We start from the raw sequence: 19,140 nt of genomic DNA on the forward strand, positions 1-19,140 counted from the left end.
TACTTGTACTAGTGAAGGTGTAGTACCCTTTAGGAGTTCACTGAAGATAGATGTGAATGAATTGGGATAGAAATCTCCAGCAAACTTGACTATGTCTTTCTTTTTCTCTTTTTTCTTTTTTAGAAGGTAATGGGATTAAGTGACTTACCCAAGGCCACCCATCTAGGTAATTATTAAGTGTCTGAGGTTGGATTTGAACTCAGGTACTCCTGACTCCAAGGCTAGTGATCTATCCACTGAGTCACCTAGCCACCCCTGACTATGTCTTAAAAGAACTATTTCCTTCTCCCTCATCCTAAAGAAAAGAGAGCTGAGAACTTATGAGCAACAGGAAATGAGTGAAGGGGGATGGATATCAAGGTTTCCTCTGGCTACTACAACAGAGACAAGAAAGAATGTAGCCATGGTGGTGAAGAAGGCATAGACTACCATGTTTTTTAAAAGATTTTATTTATTTTGACTTTTACAATTTTTCCCCCATTCTTGCTTCCCTACCCCCACCCCCCACAGAAGGCATTCTGTTAGTCTTTACATTCCTTCCAAAGACTACCATTTTACCCTTGCCACTGACTCCTACACAAATGATGTCAGCCATGATACAATGAGGACCAAAAAGAGGGGTTACTATGACTCTGATATTGTGATTATTTTTGCCAAACTCAGTATCAGCCAGGCATAGTGAAGGGAAGACCTGTACCCATTGTGCTGAGGAAAGAGAATTTAGTGAATTCTACACCTCCATCTTCTTCTTTTCCCCCACTGTCTCATTGTCTCTTGCTGGAGAGAGAGAGAGAGAGAGAGAGAGAGAGACAGATTTCCTTTACCAATCCTTGTTTGTTAAGATGCTGTTTGCTTTCTGTTTTGTCACTTATTTAAAAAAAAATCCAGTTTCTCTAAGACTTCATTTACAGTCATTATTTCTGTACTGATTTGTGTGTGATCTGTATATCCTTGGGATTAAATGCTCACTAAATAGGAAGTGCAGGAGAGGGATTTACAAAATCTAAGAGATCTTAGATCTGCTGAAGTATCAAAACAATGACCAGAAAGAAATGAGAACTGGATGGTAATGGAGACCAGGTCCAAGGTCCAAAGATCTTGAAAAGTGAAGTGAGAATGTTAAATTAGTAAAAAAAGCAGGATGAAGTCATTCTGAGTTCTTATTTAGGGGAGGAAAATGTGATGAATTTGCTGTTGGAGGAAGTAGCAGTCATATACTGTTTCAGAAGGCTAGAATTAGGTCAAGGAGGCTATGAGGACTTAACCAAGCTGAAAGTATAGATAGACTGGACCTGGGAAGAAGGAGGAAATCTGAGAAACTACAGAGGAATAATCAACAGTACTTGCTGATTGGTGAAATCTTAAATAGAAGTCAAAAAGGATTATTATGAGCTTCAGAGAGGACACCAATCATGGAACCCTCGAAAAGTGTTGAGAACTTGATGATAGAGATCTTCTTGGATTTAGAAAAGGAAGATGATTTGTGTTGACAGCAGAATGAATATTCAAGGAAAGATGTCATGGATAACTAGAAATATGGAAATAGTCAAAAGAGAAGGAATCCAGTCATGGCTAGAGATCTGGGTTTCATAAACTTGTGAGGAAAACAAGGGTTTGGCTGGGTAGGTAGGAATGTATGCAGAGAAACCAGAGTGTATTCAGGCCCCAACCTCTCCCAGATTTATTTGCACCTTCCTGAGGCCTAGTAAATCCTTGGAAAATGTCCACAGATCCAGGCACTAGTTGAAGGGGGCAAGAGCAATAGACCAGAAAATATAAGGGGCTTTGGAGGGCCCTACTACCTGCAGTCCAGAAAAAAAGGTAATAAAATTACTTGTCCTAACTCACCTGAGGGTGAGAATGGGGGATAGAGGGTAGAGAAGGAAACAAGAAGAAAGAAGAAAAAATCTTATTGATTGACCTCTCCCTGATTGACCTCTCTTGGTGATACCCAGTCCAAGTGGCAAATCATACAATCCCAATCACAACAGTAGATTGTAGCCCAGGTGGGCTGACCTTCAAAGAGTTTTCACAATCTCTAAGAAGCATTGAACTGAAATTCAGGGGGAGAGCTTCCACAGATGTCAGCTGAGAACCCTGAAGTAGAAATGGTTCCTCCTCAGTTTGAATAGCAAAGCTAAGGAGGTGGAGTTTCAATGAACAATAGCCTTGAAGGGTACCCCTTTAGCAGGTGGAGGCTGAGGAAGCCCCCCCAGTTCCCCAGAGAAGGGTTCCTGCAGTTATACAAGGCAATCTTCCCTCCAATGTCCTTGGAGCTGGAGGCCCCACTGAACCCTGCCAAAATAATTTGCTCTTTTTCCTCACTGGTACAAGGACTTTTTGAAGTTCTTTACCATTTGTTTAGGGGAGTTAAGAATGATTTTATCACATAGGTTTTCCTGTTAGCTATGTTTTACTACGGTCAATTAAATGCTTTGATATTGGAGACTAAGTTGGATGGAGACACAGACTATATATTTTCCCCTACGTTGAGCTGAAGTAGAAGGAATGTTATACATTCCAAAAATATTTATTATTTTATTTTCTCAATGAACATTTTCCTCCCTCTCACTGGCCCCTGTACCCTGAGAAAAAAAAAAAAGAAAGAAAAACTCAATACTTGCAATTGCAATAAATATTCAGTCAATAAAAACAAATTCCCACAATGACCACCAAGAGGTCAGGTAACATCATCACTTCTTTCTTTGTAATCATGATTGCTCATTGCTTCAAAAACATTTATTATTAAACTATTCAATATGGAAGAGATTGTGTGGGACAGAGAGTGGCATCACAGGATGATAAAGATAAGATCCCTACCTTGAGGAACATTAGAGAATAGTAGGGGAAAAAAAATAAAGCAAAATGGGAAAGGGGTGGCAATAGTAATCTGGAAAACTGGTAGTCACTCTATAAATGAACAACCTGAAGGCCAGAGAGTTTCCTGAACCACAGTCTCCCCCACTTGGTGTTGGCAGAGGAGGGGTTGGGGCTTAAATCTTTTGATTCCTGATCTTCAGGACTGAGTCTTACAAAATATTTACTAAATAAAGTGTGGGAAGAAAAGAATAAACAAAAGGAAAAAAAAAGAAGAAAGGTTGTGATAGTGTACTAATCTGGTCAGGGATTTCAAGGAACAGAGATAAAACCTCACAATCAGTTGATCTACCTTTAGGGTTTATCAGTAACAAACAAGAGAGAATGGAGGAGGCAGCTAGGTGGAGCAGTAAATAGAACTCTGGCCCTGGAGTCTGGGGGACCTGAGTTCAAATCCAAACTCAGAGGCTTGACAATTGCCTAGCTATGTGACCTTGGGCAATTTACTTAAACCCATTGCCTTAAATAAATTTAAAAAATGGAAAAAAAAAGAGTGAATGGATTCATTCAAGAAAGGTAAATCACACACACACACACACACACACACACACACACACACACACACACGGACAGATCTCCTGAATTCTAACCCAGTCTTTAAGTATTGAATGGGTGTTGCCTCAGAAAAACTAAGACCTGGGAAAGGCCTTAGTTTAAAAAGGCCAAGTCTACCCTGCATCCAGAACCATCTCTACTTGCCCTGACCTAATGCCGCTGGACCTTAATAACTCTGGATGAGAGAGTGAAGTGGATGACTTTACGCAGCCCAGCCTCACTTGAATCCAATTCACTTTAAAGTCAGGACACCACCATTCCAATGTCATTGGTCCTCTTTGAGAAAGAAGAAGGAATGTACTGAGAAAGTAGAGTTCAAGTTAACTCCCCAATATTACTGGTCTCTACAGCAGGGCTGCTAGAACATCTTTGTAGTAAACAGTTTAAGTCTTGGATATTTATCAATAACTCCAATTAGATGTAAATATCTTCACTGGTGAAAGGGCCTGTTCTAACCAGGATGAATGAAAGATTGGACAAACTGTAATTGAGTACAATGTTAGAGATGCAAGAGAGAGAAGTCTACAAAAGGTCCAAAAGGAAAAAAATACAAGAATTGAGAAAATTTTCTTTCATTAAACTATAAATCTATTTACATTTCTTTACTGTCTATTCTTTGCCCTTTTTTCTTCCCTTCCCCATCTGCAGATCACTTCTCCATCATTTGGCCAAAGTCTTCTATCTTCTAGACTCATTCACTGATATTTATGGAGCAGAAAACCTATAGAGGAGCCCAGGAGCTTGGTACAGTAGAAAGGGCAGGGTTATGAAGCTAAACAACCAGTCATACAATCACTCTACATGGGTCTGTATATATGTACCTGGATTACATGTGAATGACATATCTACATATTTACATAGTCATGACAATACTTGGTAAGGGGCAAATTGAGATATTGATCCATTTTGGTAGAGGATTGATAGTAAAGGGGTGTTGCTAGGGTCTATATGCTCAGCTAGAGTCTAAAGGAGTTCCTTGCCAAGGCAGAGGGGTTGCTGAACAGGCTTGAGGGCAGAAGGAAGGAAGGCCAGTGGGAGACAGCTGTCCCAATTCTGGGGCTTCTGGGATCTCCATCAGCCTTGTTAATCTATGTTGTACACACTCAGCAGTAAGACGAGCTTCAGGATCTGAATCCCAACAATCTTCCAGTAGCTCAGGCAACCCACCAGGCTCCTAGGAGAAAGGACAGTGTTAGGCTACCCTCCCTCCTGCCCCTTCTTCCCCCATGCCTTGATGCAGGTTGTCTTTGTGGTTTCCCCCACCTCAACTTTCTTCTCTATTATCTTTTATGGGTTTCCAGAATTTTTGAGTTTAAATGAATCTTAGAAGATACCTAATCCAATCACCCCATTTTACAGATGAGGTAAACTGAGGAGTTCTTTTCAGAGTCGGTGTAGACCAGACTTAAAGATCAAAGACCTTGGTTCAAGTTCCAGTTCTATCACTTTAGTTGGGTGACCTTATAGAAATTTGCCTCTCTGATCTTCAGTTTCCTCCTCTGCAGAATGTGATACCTCCTTCATAGGGCTCTTCTGATGATCTAATGAGATTGCATATGTAAAGTGCCATAGGAATGGGAGGTATTCTAATCATTAGCACAATGTTCTTGGCATGGTCTCATGTCACATAAATTCCTTTTAGGTTAATGAAAATTATCTTTCTTTCTTCAGAACAAGCTATTCCTATCTTCTAAGGTTATCAATCACTTTGTTTCTTAAACCAACCTAGACTGATGAATTAAAGGGGAAAAGACCTTCTATCCTTCCAAATAACTTGAATATTTTAATGGGGGAAGAGGGGTCTTCCTCTGTTGTCTGATAGAAATTAGTAGTATGGATTGTTGCTTGCCCTTCCTTGAAGATATGACTTGCAAGTGAATTGGATTTAAATGAGGGAAGGCTGTGCAAAGTCAACAGCTTCACTCTCTCTTCCAGAGTCATATGGGTCCAGTGGTCAGATATATTCCAAGTGAGTAGAGGGAAAGAAGATGGTGGAAATATGACTAGAAGATATTTTGAGAGACAGAAAATTTCCCATTACCATTCAGAATAGGCAATCATTTATTTCACCTATACTTAGGGCTGGTCCTGGTCAGGGTTCAGACACAAATGCAGACCACATAGAGGCAGAAAAAAGAACCCAATTAAGAGAAACTGAGGCATAAAGGGGAACTCTTCTCTAGATGCCAGTAGTAGTGGTGGAGCTGGGGGTGTGATAGGGAGACTTTCCTGAAGAAGGGAAATGAACAAGGCTTGAAAAATGGAATTGGGGGATGGGGAATAGGGCCAGGTGGAGAAGAGAACAAACATTCCTGGGAGAGGAAATTGGTCTGTATGGTCACAGGAAAGGGAAATAGAGAGTTAAGGACAGTAAGAAGTTTCACACAGAGCCAAAATCATGAGAAATGAAGAGAATAGTTGGACTATCCTAAAGGAAGTTTATACTGAGAAGTATAAGTAAAATGTGGAAATTAATCCCCTTTAGGACAATGCCTCTCCCTCTGTAAACCCCCTTTCCCCCACTCCCCAATGCCACTTCCCTCCCTCTCCTCTCCTGATCTTCATGTTGCTCACCATGATAGTATGATACCAGCTGGAGGGAATGTGGGGTCGCCTTCTTTCTGCCACTGCCAGGGCCCAGAGCTCACAGGTGGTGGGGCTGATCCCTAGTTCTGCCTCATAGGCTAGCTGGAATGGTGGAGGCCTGTGGTCTGGGGAGGTCAGGTACATGGGGAATAGGAGTCAGTCTCTAGGGCACTTCCCTTAGGATGGGGAGGGGGAGAACTGAAGTAGAATAAGTAAGGGGGTTAGGAATAGCTTAGGAGAGGAACCCCAAGGAGAGCAGAGGTGTAAAGAGTGTGGGAACTGGGGGGTTGGGAATCAAGATCAAGAAAAGTGGTATAGGGGCAGCTAGGTGGCACAGTGGATAGAGCACCGACCTTAGAGTCAGGAGTACCTGGGTTCAAATCCAGTCTCAGATATTTAATAATTACCTAGCTGTGTGGCCTTGGGCAAGCCACTTAACCCCATTGCCTTGAAAAAAAAATCTAAAAAAAAAGTGGTATATAGGCAAGAGTTAGAAGTTAGAAGCCCTGTGTTCTAATCTAGCTCAAGCTTTTCCCCAAGCTAGCCATTATGATATTAGACAATCTTCTCTAAGCCCAAATTTTCTTTTCTATGAAATGGGGATAAATAAAATAAGTGGGTACAAATAAAACTGACCTATTTCGGAGGGCAAATATTAAAGATGAATTTTTTGGCAACTGCAGTGGGAGTATGTTGGAGAGAAAATAAGAATCAGGGAAAGAGAGGATGGTATTCCTGGGAGACAAAGGCATGTCTTGGGGAGAGGAATATGTGCAGGCTATTAAGGGATGCTCCAGTCCCTCACCAGGCCATAGGTCAGGACATCGACTTAGCATCTCCCACAAGAGCAATGAAAGAGAATAGATATCGGCCCGCCGAAGGGCCGTCCCCCAGTCTTGAAGGTCCAGAGTCTTGTCCAGGATCTCCGGGGCCATGTACCTCTGAGTTCCAGCCTTGGGTGAAGGAGGACCTTGGGCTACCATGGCAATCTGACAGTAACAAAATCCTCATCTTCCCCCACCCCATGCAGCTACCCAAAGAACACCCACCCACTTCCACAGAAATACAATTTCCTCCAATGCCATCACTTCCAACAAGACCCTTGCCATCAAACTTGGGACATTCCTCTTCCCTCCTCCCCACTTCCCAAAGTCCCCACCTCCATGATGGTGGCTGGGCCCCGGGGTTGAGTGGGGAGCCAGGTAGGGGGTTGAGTGAGACCAGGAAGGGCCAAGGCAAGGCCCAGGTCTCCAATGGCGCAAGACCCATCATCCCGGACAAGAACATTGTGGCTACTCAGGTCCCTATGGGCAATGCCTGGTTTATACTGACCTGAGGATGGGATTAGAAATCAAAGGTTATCCCTCACCATCTTTTTCATAACCCCCAAAGTACTCATTCCTCCTTTCCATAATCAGGAGGAGACAGAATCCCAGCTTCCCCCGGGCTCACCATCCTTCCAGGATTCCTCATGAAGGAAGGCCAGGCCCCTAGTCAGAGAGAGTGCGAGCTTTAAAGAGTGGCCCCAGTCACAGGTATGGTGGGCCAAGTAGTGGCATAAGGAGCCCTAGAGGAGAAAAACATTGGAGCCTTGGGAGGAGGGAGCAAACAACAGTTAATAGAGACATTTCCCCTCCCAACCACTTTGGGAAACATCATTACAGTTATCTCTTCCACATCACAGGGTGTTAGGGATGTAGTCCCCACCCCTCCATGTAAAATCTTTGGGCCCTCCCCTCATATTAGAGGAGAAATCTGAATTTTTTTCTTTTTCTTTTGTGGGGTATTGATATTTTACAATACCATACATATATTTTATGCATTTCTGAATTTCTAAACTTTTTCTGTGTTTCTCTTCATTTGTAGCTTCTGTAAAACTCCCCCAAAATTTCTATTTATTTTTTATGCTGATTTGTGATATATCAAAACCATGATGAGGAAGTCGTGATATAGAGGGGATAACTGTGTGATCATTGGAAGATGACAGAGAGCTTCAACGAAATTCAATTATTTAATGCCTTTTTTTAATGTTTGAGACAAGTAAGGTGGCTCAGTGGAGAGCATGTTAGATCTAGAGTCAGAAAGACCTGAGTTCAAATCTACCCTCCAATCCTTACTAGCAGTGTGACTCTGGGAAAGTCACTTAATTTCTATTTTGCCTTAATCCACTGGAGAAGGAAATGGCAAAGTATCTTTGCTCCCCGCCCCCCAAAAAAACCAAACTATGGACAGTATTGGCATGCTATGGTCCATGAGGTCACAAAGAATTGAACACAAAGAACTGAAAAGCAACAACAACAAAGTGTATGGGCCTGCAGGAAAAAAAAAAGAGAAAATCAGACAAAGAGTCAATGATTAATAGATCATCAGCTAACTATCCATAGGGAGGAAAAAGCTGTAGGCATAGGGATAGAGAGGTAGAGGAAAGAATTAAAGAGAGATGTCCAGATTATTAAAAAGAGAAGATAATGAACAGAGGGAAAGTCACCCAACCAGAATAGAGAAATGAACAAGAACAAGGAAGGGAAGCAGAAATCCTGAGATGGACATCCATGTCCCCACCATCACCAGACTCTCTTACCTTGGGGTAGAGCTGAAGAACCAACAGAGGACCAGGAGGCTGGGGGCCAGGGCCCCCTCTGCCAGCGGCAATAAATCGGACTATGTTATCATGTTGCAGGCCAGATAACTCATAGAGCGCCCTTTCTGTCTGAAATTGGGGTGCTGCCCAAGGGGGGAAGGCCTTTATGGCAACTGGCTCCCCCTGTAGATGTCCTGCCCAAACCACTGTTTGGCCTCCCTCTTGCAGGATCTAGGCAAAAGAGGATAATATACTGCATTTTTTCAGGTCTCCATCCTATTCAATGCCTCTGCCCCTCATCCCTCATTCCTAACTATTAGAACAAAGAAGCAACCGGGTTCCCCCTCACCACCAGATCATTGGAATTGGGGCACTGGGACTCTTATCCTCCACCCACAAATTCCCCAATATGACATAAGGGAGGGAGACCTGAGAGAAGCATAATTCTTGTAGTTCCGGCAATTCCTGGCTCCAACTGCTGCCTGGCTCAGGTTCTAGTTCCTGACCTCCTGAGGCCCTAAATGCCTTCCACTGTCGAAGGCCTGGAGATAAAGTTGGTGGGAGGCCATAGGGTTGGGAGGAATGGGGCCAGCATGCACAGGATCAGGGGCTTGGGAGGTACAGGCAGTGGGATGGGGATGAAAGAAATGGAGGTCATGGGAACAAGACATAAAATGACCATGAGGATTACTAAGGACAGAGGGGTGATAAGGACTAACATCTAGGGGAGACTGGGGGGGTGGAGAAAGATCAGAGGACATGGCACCATGCCTTGAGAGGGCATTGGCATGGAAGGGGGAAACTGGGGGAAAGGGCCCAGAGAGTACCTGGGAGGTGTTTGTGTGTGGGGTGACACAGAGAAGCATCAGAAGGATGCCCAAAGGGCATTGGGGGGGAGAGGGGTGGCAAGGGTCAAGTCTGTACCCAAGATGCTGCTGCCCATCATAAGAAGGAGAAACAGCCCCAGCAGAGACACCACCACCAGAAAGGAGTCCCCTGGAAAAATAGAGAATAAATTCAGGACTGGAGGGGAATAGTCTAGAATCTCCCCAACCTCTTCACCCCTTGGGGAAGGAAGTCATGAATCCTGGCCACTCTGAGAACCCATACTCTAGATTCTTGATTCCCTTCCTGTTGCTTCCGTTTATCTTTTTTTGTCACCAGGGTAAAAAACATGCCAAGGTCAGGAGGAGGGAGTAGTCAGGAGGAGTATGTACAGAGGGAAAACTGCGCAGGCCCTCCTCCCAGGTTCAACGCAACCCCCACTCTCCCCCACCTTGCCCACACAACCTAGCCTGGCCTTCTGTCCTAGACACTTGGGGTCCAGAGTAGTGAGTACCAGGTGGAGACTGGGGACCCTGAGAGTTGGGGGTCCTTGAGATCCCTGGAGGTGGCAGGTGGCTGTAATTAGCATTGCAGAGATCAGTACCACAGGAACAGGTGAAGAGAGTGGAGCCAGGGCTTGGGTGGGCACGGCGGACTGGTTCACATCTGGGGGATTCACAGTCTGGCTCATCACTGTCTCGGCAACCTGATTGAGATGGGAGGACAATGAGGTCCTCTTTTAGGAGATTTCTTCCCCCCCCCTTTTTAGAGGTGTCCCTTCAACTTCTGAAATGGCTTTTCTTCCCTATCACTCCTCTCAGAGCAGCTAGTTTCACCCTCTCCCAGGTCTTGTCTCTCCATTGCAGTCCTCCCCTCCCCGATGTACCTGCCCCCTTTCCTTCCCATCCTGGACACTCACCCTGCATCTCCAGCTGAGCCCCATCCTCAGTCAGGTTCCATATTCCAAAGCAACAGTGGCTGTAGAGGCAGCGGATGCCCCAGGGGGGCCCTGGCCCTGCATCTAGTAGCTCCCCCAGGGTCCTTGTGCTGCCCTGTACCCCAGGACCCTCAAAGAAAACACAAGTCCGGGGACCTGGTGGGGCTGAGGACAAGGTAAGGGCAGGGAAGATGGAAGAAGAGAGAATAAAGTGGGATGATACCCCAGAGAGACAGCTATCTAGTCAGAGAGAAAACTCATGTTGCACCTCAGGATCAAAGTGGAAAAGCTAGAAAGTCAACAGCTGTCTAAAATGAGGTCCCCTCTCCCTTTGCATTGCACCCAACTCTCTCTCTAAGAGCCAAGAGTTCAGTGATCTCAACTGGCTTCCCCCAACCCCCATCCCCAATCTGTCTCAGGGGTGACCCTGCCCTGAAAGACAGAAAGCCAGTAGAATAACCCCATTCCTGAAGCCACTTACCCTGCACAGCTGCAGGAAGGAGCATCCAAAACCCTAGGGTCCCCAACATGACGGGGGGGGGGGCTGAAAGAGAAGGTTTCAGGGAGATTGAGCTAATGTTGGCGTCTTCTCTTTGGCCTCCTGGCACTGTGGGGCTCCCAGATCCCACCGTCCCCAACTCCTCCTCTCTGCCCGCCCCTGCCCTCCTTCCCCAGCCTGTGTGGGGGAGAAAGCAGCTGTGGGGGTGGTGGGGATGGGGGAGAGGAAGGAGAGGAAGGGAGGAGCAGGACCAATCCAGTTTCTTCATGCACTCTCCCCTTCGCTAGTCAGAAGGAGTAGGGGGCCTGGATATTTAGCTGAGAGCTCAGAGACTACTGTTTTTTTAATAACATTTTCTCCTTTTGTGGCAAGAGGAGAAGGTGTGGGCCTTCCTCAAGGGAGGCAGCCCAGGTATAGCCTTTAGATGATGGAAATCCCAGGTGTTCCTTCCAAAGACCCCCTCAAATGGCTCCATGTCTGCTCTCCCCAACTAGGCCTCAGTTTCCCCTACGGTTCAAAGACATGGCCTTGGTACACCCATTAGAATGAGGACCTAAATTTGGCTTCTTTGAGGAGTTCGTTTCAATTGGGGGACAAACAGAAATCTAGAGGTTAGGTTGTAATTTAGTCTAGTACCACAAGAGGTCAGCACACATGGGGGAAGAAGGGGTGATGTCATCTTGGTGGAAACCTCCAGTCAATTAGTCAATGAAATATTTATTAATTGTCTATTAATTAATAAACATTCACTGGGCACCTACGATCCTCTATTAACTAGAGGCTGTAAAAGACAGAAATAAAAAACCCTTCCTGTAACCTACTTTCACTGTCCCCTTTCTCCCTGATTCTTTAAATTTCTAGAAAGTTATTTATACTCAATATCTACATTGCCTGACTACCTATTCTATCCATAATCCTTTGCATTCTGTTTTTGAGAAGCTGGAATGTATATCAAAGAGAGTTACCAGGATGTTAAGAGGACAGAAGAATAAATAATGATTGAATATAGCAGGTGCTTAATAAATGCTAATTGACTTGGTACCTAATAGGCACTTAATAAATGCTTGTCGAATTATTGGACATTAGCCGGAAAATCAGAAGACCTGGGGGGAATATATAATTATCATAATAGTTAACCTATATATAGAACATACTGTGTCCAGTTACTCATCTGGATATCTCATTTGATATCTTTGCAACCCTAGGAGATAGGTGATATTATTATCCTCATTTTCCCAAAAAAGGAAAACTGAGGCAATAGAGATTAAGTGACTTTCCCAAGGAGCATTGCATTTTCTCTCACCTTAACTACTGACATAACTTTGCTTCTTTCCCCAACTATAGGAGAAGCATTTTATTATATGTACCTAATACATGTAACTATGATCAGGAATACAAGAGATAAAATAAGTCACTACCCTTGTTTTTATTGCATTAATTTTGGTTTTTACTTCACCATTCATCTCCTAATATATCCTTCTCCCTCCTCTATTCAGGAAGCCTTCCCTTATCACAGAGATTAAAAACTAAAAACCAGTTCAGTAAAACTGGTGATCAAATGAATCCAACTGTTCCAAACACATAATCTCTCACCTCTGCAGAGTAGAGAGAGGGTAGTTTTTCCACCTTCTGCAAGAAGTCTTTCCTCATCCCTCATAATTCTAGTACTTTCTTTCTACTGATGATCTCAAATTTATCTTGTACATATCTTGTTTGTTTATGGTTGTTTACATGGTGGTTTCCCCTTTAGACAGTGAGCTCCTTGAGGGCAGTGATTATCTTTTTTTTTTTTTTTTAGTTTTAGTTTTTGCAAGGCAATGGGGTTAAGTGTCTTGCCCAAGGCCACATGGCTAGGTAATTATTAAGTGTCTGAGGCCAGATTTCAACTCAGGTACTCCTGAATCCAGGGCCAGTGCTCTATCCACTGTGCCACCTAGCCACCCCAGTGATTATCTTTTACTAATTTTTGTATCTCCAGTCCATAGCACCTGGGACATAGTAAGTGCTTAATTAAAAACTTGGGCGGGGGGCAGGTAGGTAGTTCAGTGGATAGAGCATTGGCCTTGGAGTCAGAAAGACCTGAGTTCAAATCCAACCTCAGACACATGCTAGCTGTGTGATCCTGGGAAAGACTTCTAACCATGTTGGCTCCCATTTCCTCATCCATAAAATGAGCTGAAGAAGAAAATGGCAAACCACTCCAAAAGCTCTGCCAAGAAAATCCTAGATAGGGATTTGGGTGAGAGGTACTCACTTTCTCCTCAAGGGTCATCTGGGTCCAATGGCCAGATATGAATCAGAACAACTGGAGATGACACTAAAAGCAAGGCAATCAGAGATAAATAACTTGCCCAAGGTCACACAGTTAGTGTGTATAAATATATATTACATATATATGTATTATATATTTATATATTTTATATATACATATATGAATTATTTTTCTGGATCTTTAAGAGCAAAGTTGGATGGGGTCACCATTAATCAGATCAATTTAGCAGTTGAAAGGGGGTGCTTTGAGAAACCCCAATTGTAAACAAAAGTCTTGCCTTCTTATTCCTATCAGCTGTCTCAATACTTTGAAGGTCTTTAGCAAGAATAACAAAGTAGGGCGGCTAGATGGGAAGTGAATAGAGCACAGGCAGTGGAATCAGGAGTATCCGAGTTCAAATCCGACATCAGACACTTAATAATTACCTAGCCTTGTGGCCTTGGGCAAGCCACTTAACCCAATTTGCCTTGAAAAATCTTAAAATAAAAAAGTTATCAAAAAAATGATAAAGGATTTCTTTTATTGGAATGTCTGATATTCCATCTCCTACCCTTCCTGGGTTGCCCCACCCCAGCCCTGGGCTATACCCTTCTTTTGATTGGACAATCCAGAAATGAGGGTTCAGATACTGCTTATGAATAATCAAAACTATTTAAACCCCAGCATAGGATTCCATTTTAGGGGGTGAAGGGTCTGGCTTTCTAGATAGATTCCCCCCCTTCCCATGCACACCTATGTAATTCTAAACTTAGAGAAATATCTATAAATGTGCATTCTAACCTAATTCTGTTTTGCTCTTTCTTAAGGTCAAAACCTGTAGCTCTTTGTCCCTGATTAGGATAAACTCTGGGAAGGTTAACACATTCATTCTCATGGGCCAAAATTCCATGAGGACCCCTCCTCATTTGGGGGGGGAACATTTTCACATTTGTGAGCAATAGCTTTATTTAGGCTCTCCATATAAGTTAAATTAGTTTTTCCTTCAAAGACATTAACACCTGAATAAATGTTTGATAATTTTTTAAAAGTTAATTTTAAAATTGCATTAACCTTGATAATTAAGATCTGATTGGCTTAAGGGACTAAAGGCTGAAGTGCCATCACTTTTAGTCACTCAAATACAAAACAGCTGCCCAAGAACCTCAATAATTCTTCATTGCTTGGCAGGTTGACCATCATGGGCAACTCAACTTGACTAAATCATCCTTCTCTATTGAATATGGCTAAGTAACTTGTTAACTGCTGAAGGACCTACTAATGTCTTATTCCAATAAGCAATATAAACAACCTGAGTGAATCCCATTCCTTAAGTTTGGCAGTCTTACAGGACCGGAGTGAGGGATTTTGTTGAAGTAGGCCTATCTTTGTACTTGCCTCCATGTTTCTTGAGTAGTTTTGGTACTGCCTCTAGAGGATAGTGTTTTGGGGGCAATGAGGTAGCACAGTGAATGGACCTGTGTGACCCCAGGCAAGTCACTTAACCCCCATTGCCTAAGGAAAAAAAAAAAGAAAGAAAAAAGAAAGAGATGGTCACTGTGTACTGAGATAGCTCCTGCCTCTAGGAGATTAGAGACTAAATTGCCTGTGTCCATTCAGCAAAGAGATACCAATGTTAATATGGTAGATGTTCTTAAGATCTGTAACTTGAAGATAAATGGAAAAAAGCTATATTTCCCTGGGTTTTTCCTAGTCTGGCATTTAAGTATTCTTTAAGTTCTAGTAGGGTATATCCTCAAAAGAAAGTTTCCCTTCAAAGTACCCAGAAGAAATTGAATTCAAAGGCAAGCTAAATGGTGCAGTGGATAGAGCACCGGCCCTGGAGTCAGGAGAATCTGAGTTCAAATCCAGCCTCAGACACTTAATTATTACCTAGCTGTGTAATGATTAAGGCCTTCAAGTAAGTCACTTAAGCCCACTGCCTTGCAAACAAAATTAAATTTGAAAGTGCCTTCTATCTCTACCCAGATGTCATTGTATTGTTGATGGTCATGACCTAAAGTAAATTTTTATTAATGTATTTTATTTTCTTATATCATCATGGTTTCTTCCTCCTCTCAGAGCCATCCCATGTAATGTATTACATTTTTTAGAGATTTTTAAAAAAATAAAAATCAACAATGGGAAAAGTCTGAAAATATATGCAATGGATAACACTTGTGGAACTCTCATCTCAGCAAAAGGAAGGGGTAAATGGTATTTTCTTATATCTTTTTTGAGTCATGCTTGTTATTTTTAATTTTACATAATCACTTTTGATTTTTTTTTGCAGTTGTTTAACTTACATTGTTATATTCAGTGTGTGTATTGTTTTCTTGGTTCTCCATTCTGTATCAGTTCATGTTGATCTTCCTATGTTTCTGTGAATTTGCCACATTCATCAATTTTTATAGCACAGTACTGTTCCATTGCATTCACATACCACAATTTATTTAGCCATTCCCTAGTTGATGAGCTCTACCTTTTTTCCAGTTCTTTGATGTCACAAAAAATGTTGCTATAAATATTTTAGTATATATAGGAATTTTCTTCTTATCAATAAATTCTTTGCAATGTGTAAACCTAGTAATAGAATCTCTAGGTCAAAGAGTCTGGACATTTTAGTCATTTTATATACATCAGACCTGTCCAACCTTAGTTTATCTCAGGGTCACATTAAAATAAAATAATCATTCAAAGGCCACACCCAGAATAAAAAATACAGTCCATGTTCAGGGGAAGGATGTAGCACTACATGAGGGCTCCCAGGCCAAGGTTTTAGATATAAAAGGTTGCCTCATAATTTCTTATGGGGTAATGTGCATCATCAATGACAAATGAAGGTGAGAAGGCAAAGGCAAACACAAAACAACAGTGACAACACAAGAGTATAAAAGTAAATGCATGCTGTTTAGTCTGCATCTTACAGATGGAACACATCCCACAAATCAATTGAAAATTCCATGTGATATGTTCCATCTGTAATATTGCTTAAAAACACCAAAGAAAATTGACATCAACGAGATTATTTATTAGTGATGGAATTTTAAAAACTAATACGCATTCCATGCAAATTATTATTTTATTTTTTCATTCATGAAAATTAAAACCCATAGATTTTGGACAGCTCTGAAATACATAATCCCAATAAACCAATTCCAACAACCAAACCAAATGGTTGTACTGATTCATAGCTCCACCACCAATGACTTCTCCCTTGACACCCCCACAGTGACCATTCCTTTCTTTTGTCATCTTTCTCATTTTGTAGGTGTGAGACAAAAATCTCAGGCTAGTTCTGATGTACATTTCTCTTCTAGTTAGTGACTCAGAGGCCAATGCCAGTCATCTTGACTTATATCTTGCCACTGGACTCTAACAGAGAGATAGCTCTGTCTCACTTAAATCCAGTTCATCGGTCATCGGTCCTCTTCTCATATTATTCTTCCATATGGTTATTTTTTCCTTTTTCTTTTCTATTTCTTGTTTTTGGTTTTTGCAAGGCAATGAGGTTAAGTGACTTGCTGAAGGTCACACAGCTAGGAAATTATTAAGTGTGAGAGGCCAAATTTAAACTCAGGTCTTTCTGATAGGGTACTCTATCCAATGAGCTATCTAGCTGCCCCTTCCATATGATTATGAACAATTTGTAATTTTTCTTTTGAGATCTTTGTTCATATTCTTCAACAATTTATCTGTTGGAGAATAGCTTTCAGCATGTATGTGAAACCATAAATCTCTATATAGATTTATATATCTATATATAAGTATATTTGACATATACCCATATATGTCTGTATAAGTGAATGTATATATGTAGATTATAAAATCAGTTTTTTATATATCTTGGTTATCAAACCCTTATCAGAAACATTTGATATAAAGACTTTTCCCCCTCCATTGATCCTCTTCTCTTTTTCTCACAGATACATTGCTTTTGTTGTTTGTGAAGAACCTTTCCAATTTCATGTTGTTAAAATTATCTCTTTTATCCTTTACAATTTCTTCTATCCCTTGTTTGGTTAAGAAAACATCTACCCATACTGATGAGAGGTTTAGGATCTGCTTCTCTTCTATTTTTTTTATTAATATTATCTTAAAAATGATGGTCATTTTTCTATTTAGAATATTTTCTCTTTTTTGGGGGTGGTGGTAAAGAATTGGAAATTGAAAGGATGCTTATCATTCAATTCAAAGGAAACGGTTGGACAAATGGGGTATGATTGCCATGGTATACTTTAGTGTGCTCCAAGAAATGACAGATAGGATGTTTTCAGAAAAACCTGGAAAGACATATAAAATGATGCGAAGTGAAGTGAGCAAAACTAGGAGAATATTATACGCTGTAACAGCAATATTGCATGATGATCAACTGTGATGACTTAGCTTTCCTCAGCAATAGAATGATCCAAGTCTATTCTAAAGGACTCAGAATAAAAAATGCCATCCATATATCCAAAGAAAGAACAGATATAGTCTGAAGGCACATCAAAGCATACTAATTTTTTACTTTTTTTTTTCTTTTTAGTCTATGTGTTCTTTTACATGACCAGTATGGAAATGTGTTTTGTATGATTATATATATAATCTCTTAAATAATCTAGGACAGGGAGAGTATTTAGAATTCAAGATTTTAAAAAATGAATGTTAAGAATTTTTTTTTACATGTAATTAAGAAAAAAATTCAATCTTTAAAAAAAATAATTGGGGGAGGCTAGGTGGCGCAGTGGATTGAGCACCAGCTCTGGAGTCAGGAGTGCTAGAGTTCAAATCCAACCTCAGACACTTAATAATTACGTAGCTGTGTGGCCTTGGCCAAGCCACTTAACCCCCTTGCCTTGCAAAAAAAAAAAAACAAACCTAAAAAAAGGAGCACTATGTAATTGCATCTATACAAATTTATTTGTGATTAAATGAGTTAATTTTGGTAAAATGCTTAGCACAGTGTCTGGCACAATAATAGATACTATATAAATGCTGGATAATATTATTATTATATGGACCCAAAGGAAAGACAAGACTAAGAGACGGGAAGGGATTGGCTGTTGAGAGCTTCCACGTATTTTCCTCTAATCAATAGTGCCTCAACCAAATTCCAGAAAGACTACAGCTTAGGTAGGTCTAATGGAGGGTTGAGAGTCAACTTTTTTGTGGGGAGGGTTGGGGAAGGTTTGTAAGGCAACAAGGTTAAGTGACCTGCCCAAGGTCACACAGCTAAGGAAGTATTAAGTGTCTGAGTTTATATTTGAACTCAGGTCCTCCTGACTCCAGGGCTGGTGCTCTATCCACTGCACCACCTAGCTGCTATCAGAGTCGACTTTCTATTGATCCTAAATGCTTTGTCTTGGAAGGGAGGTGGAGTGGATAAATTCCTTGGGAAAAATTCAAGTCCAAAGAGAGGGGGAAAGTCTTAATTATTTATAAGCTTTCTAATTTTTTTTTGGAATGGAATTTTATTTTTTCTTATTGTCTCTTGCATTATGTTATTATTATTTAAAAATGTAATTGATTTTTGAAGGTTCATTTTGTAGCCTGAATCTATTGTCTCAATTAGCATCATTGCTAAGTACAAACAGACAAAGGAGCTCTAGGGATTCTCTGAAGCTTTGCTAGTGGAGTATGATGGACAACTCAGGCAAAAATGTTTCACTCAGCTTCTATGGCTAAGTAAAAAATCCTTTTGTTAACTACTGAATAAATTACAAGTATATCATTCCATTCCAATATCAAATCATCAGAGTGATATGAGTTAGGTCCAGCCCAGAACAAGTGTAAAATATTAGTCTGTCAATGTAGGTTCTAGATCGTTAGTCTTAAAATGTCAAACTGAGATGTTTGTAAGGAAAGGGGGGAGGGAAAGAGAGAGAGAAAACCAATAATAGAAAATGGAGGAATATCTATTTTAAGGAATTATGAAAAAGATTAGGAGCCAGAAAAGAACAGAACAGTTAGAATTATAGCCTTGATACAAGTTCTGAAGAGCTTCATCTCAATTCTCACTATAATAGGCATGGAAAGATTACCAAATCCAA

At 41.3% G+C, this 19,140-nt stretch overlaps 1 protein-coding gene across 4 annotated transcripts; it reads right to left on the minus strand.

Moving 5' to 3' along the window:
- Nucleotides 1-538: 538 nt before the first annotated feature.
- AMHR2 (anti-Mullerian hormone receptor type 2) lies at nucleotides 539-13,304 on the minus strand. Of its 4 annotated transcripts, none has more exons than XM_074225794.1 (11): nucleotides 13,115-13,304; nucleotides 10,843-10,905; nucleotides 10,344-10,526; nucleotides 9,939-10,130; nucleotides 9,524-9,595; nucleotides 9,029-9,141; nucleotides 8,600-8,830; nucleotides 7,471-7,585; nucleotides 6,824-6,994; nucleotides 6,007-6,143; nucleotides 539-4,606 (listed from the first exon to the last, which is right to left on the minus strand). In XM_074225794.1, the coding sequence occupies exons 2-11, from the start codon at nucleotides 10,889-10,891 to the stop codon at nucleotides 4,385-4,387; spliced, it is 1,485 nt and encodes a 494-aa protein (XP_074081895.1). In that variant the 5' UTR covers nucleotides 10,892-10,905; nucleotides 13,115-13,304; the 3' UTR covers nucleotides 539-4,384. The 4 variants fall into 4 exon arrangements, with proteins under 4 accessions (XP_074081895.1, XP_074081898.1, XP_074081897.1 ...); XM_074225797.1 differs by lacking the exon at nucleotides 13,115-13,304 and adding an exon at nucleotides 7,178-7,350 and having other exon boundaries at nucleotides 6,824-6,971; nucleotides 10,843-11,096; XM_074225796.1 differs by lacking the exon at nucleotides 13,115-13,304 and having other exon boundaries at nucleotides 10,843-11,096.
- Nucleotides 13,305-19,140: the final 5,836 nt, after the last annotated feature.

The sequence above is a fragment of the Macrotis lagotis genome, chromosome 2 (assembly GCF_037893015.1).
Source record: "Macrotis lagotis isolate mMagLag1 chromosome 2, bilby.v1.9.chrom.fasta, whole genome shotgun sequence".
Classification (NCBI taxonomy): Eukaryota; Metazoa; Chordata; class Mammalia; order Peramelemorphia; family Peramelidae; genus Macrotis; species Macrotis lagotis.

Coding starts and splice junctions, on each gene's coding strand:
- AMHR2 (XM_074225797.1), bottom strand. CDS start 10,891: ATGTTGGGGACCCTAGGGTTTTGGATGCTCCTTCCTGCAGCTGTGCAG. Junction 10,527..10,842: donor CCTTCCTGCAGCTGTGCAGG/GTAAGTGGCTTC, acceptor CCTTGTCCTCAG/CCCCACCAGGTCCCCGGACT. Junction 8,831..9,028: donor AAGAATTATGCTTCTCTCAG/GTCTCCCTCCCT, acceptor TCTTTTGCCTAG/ATCCTGCAAGAGGGAGGCCA.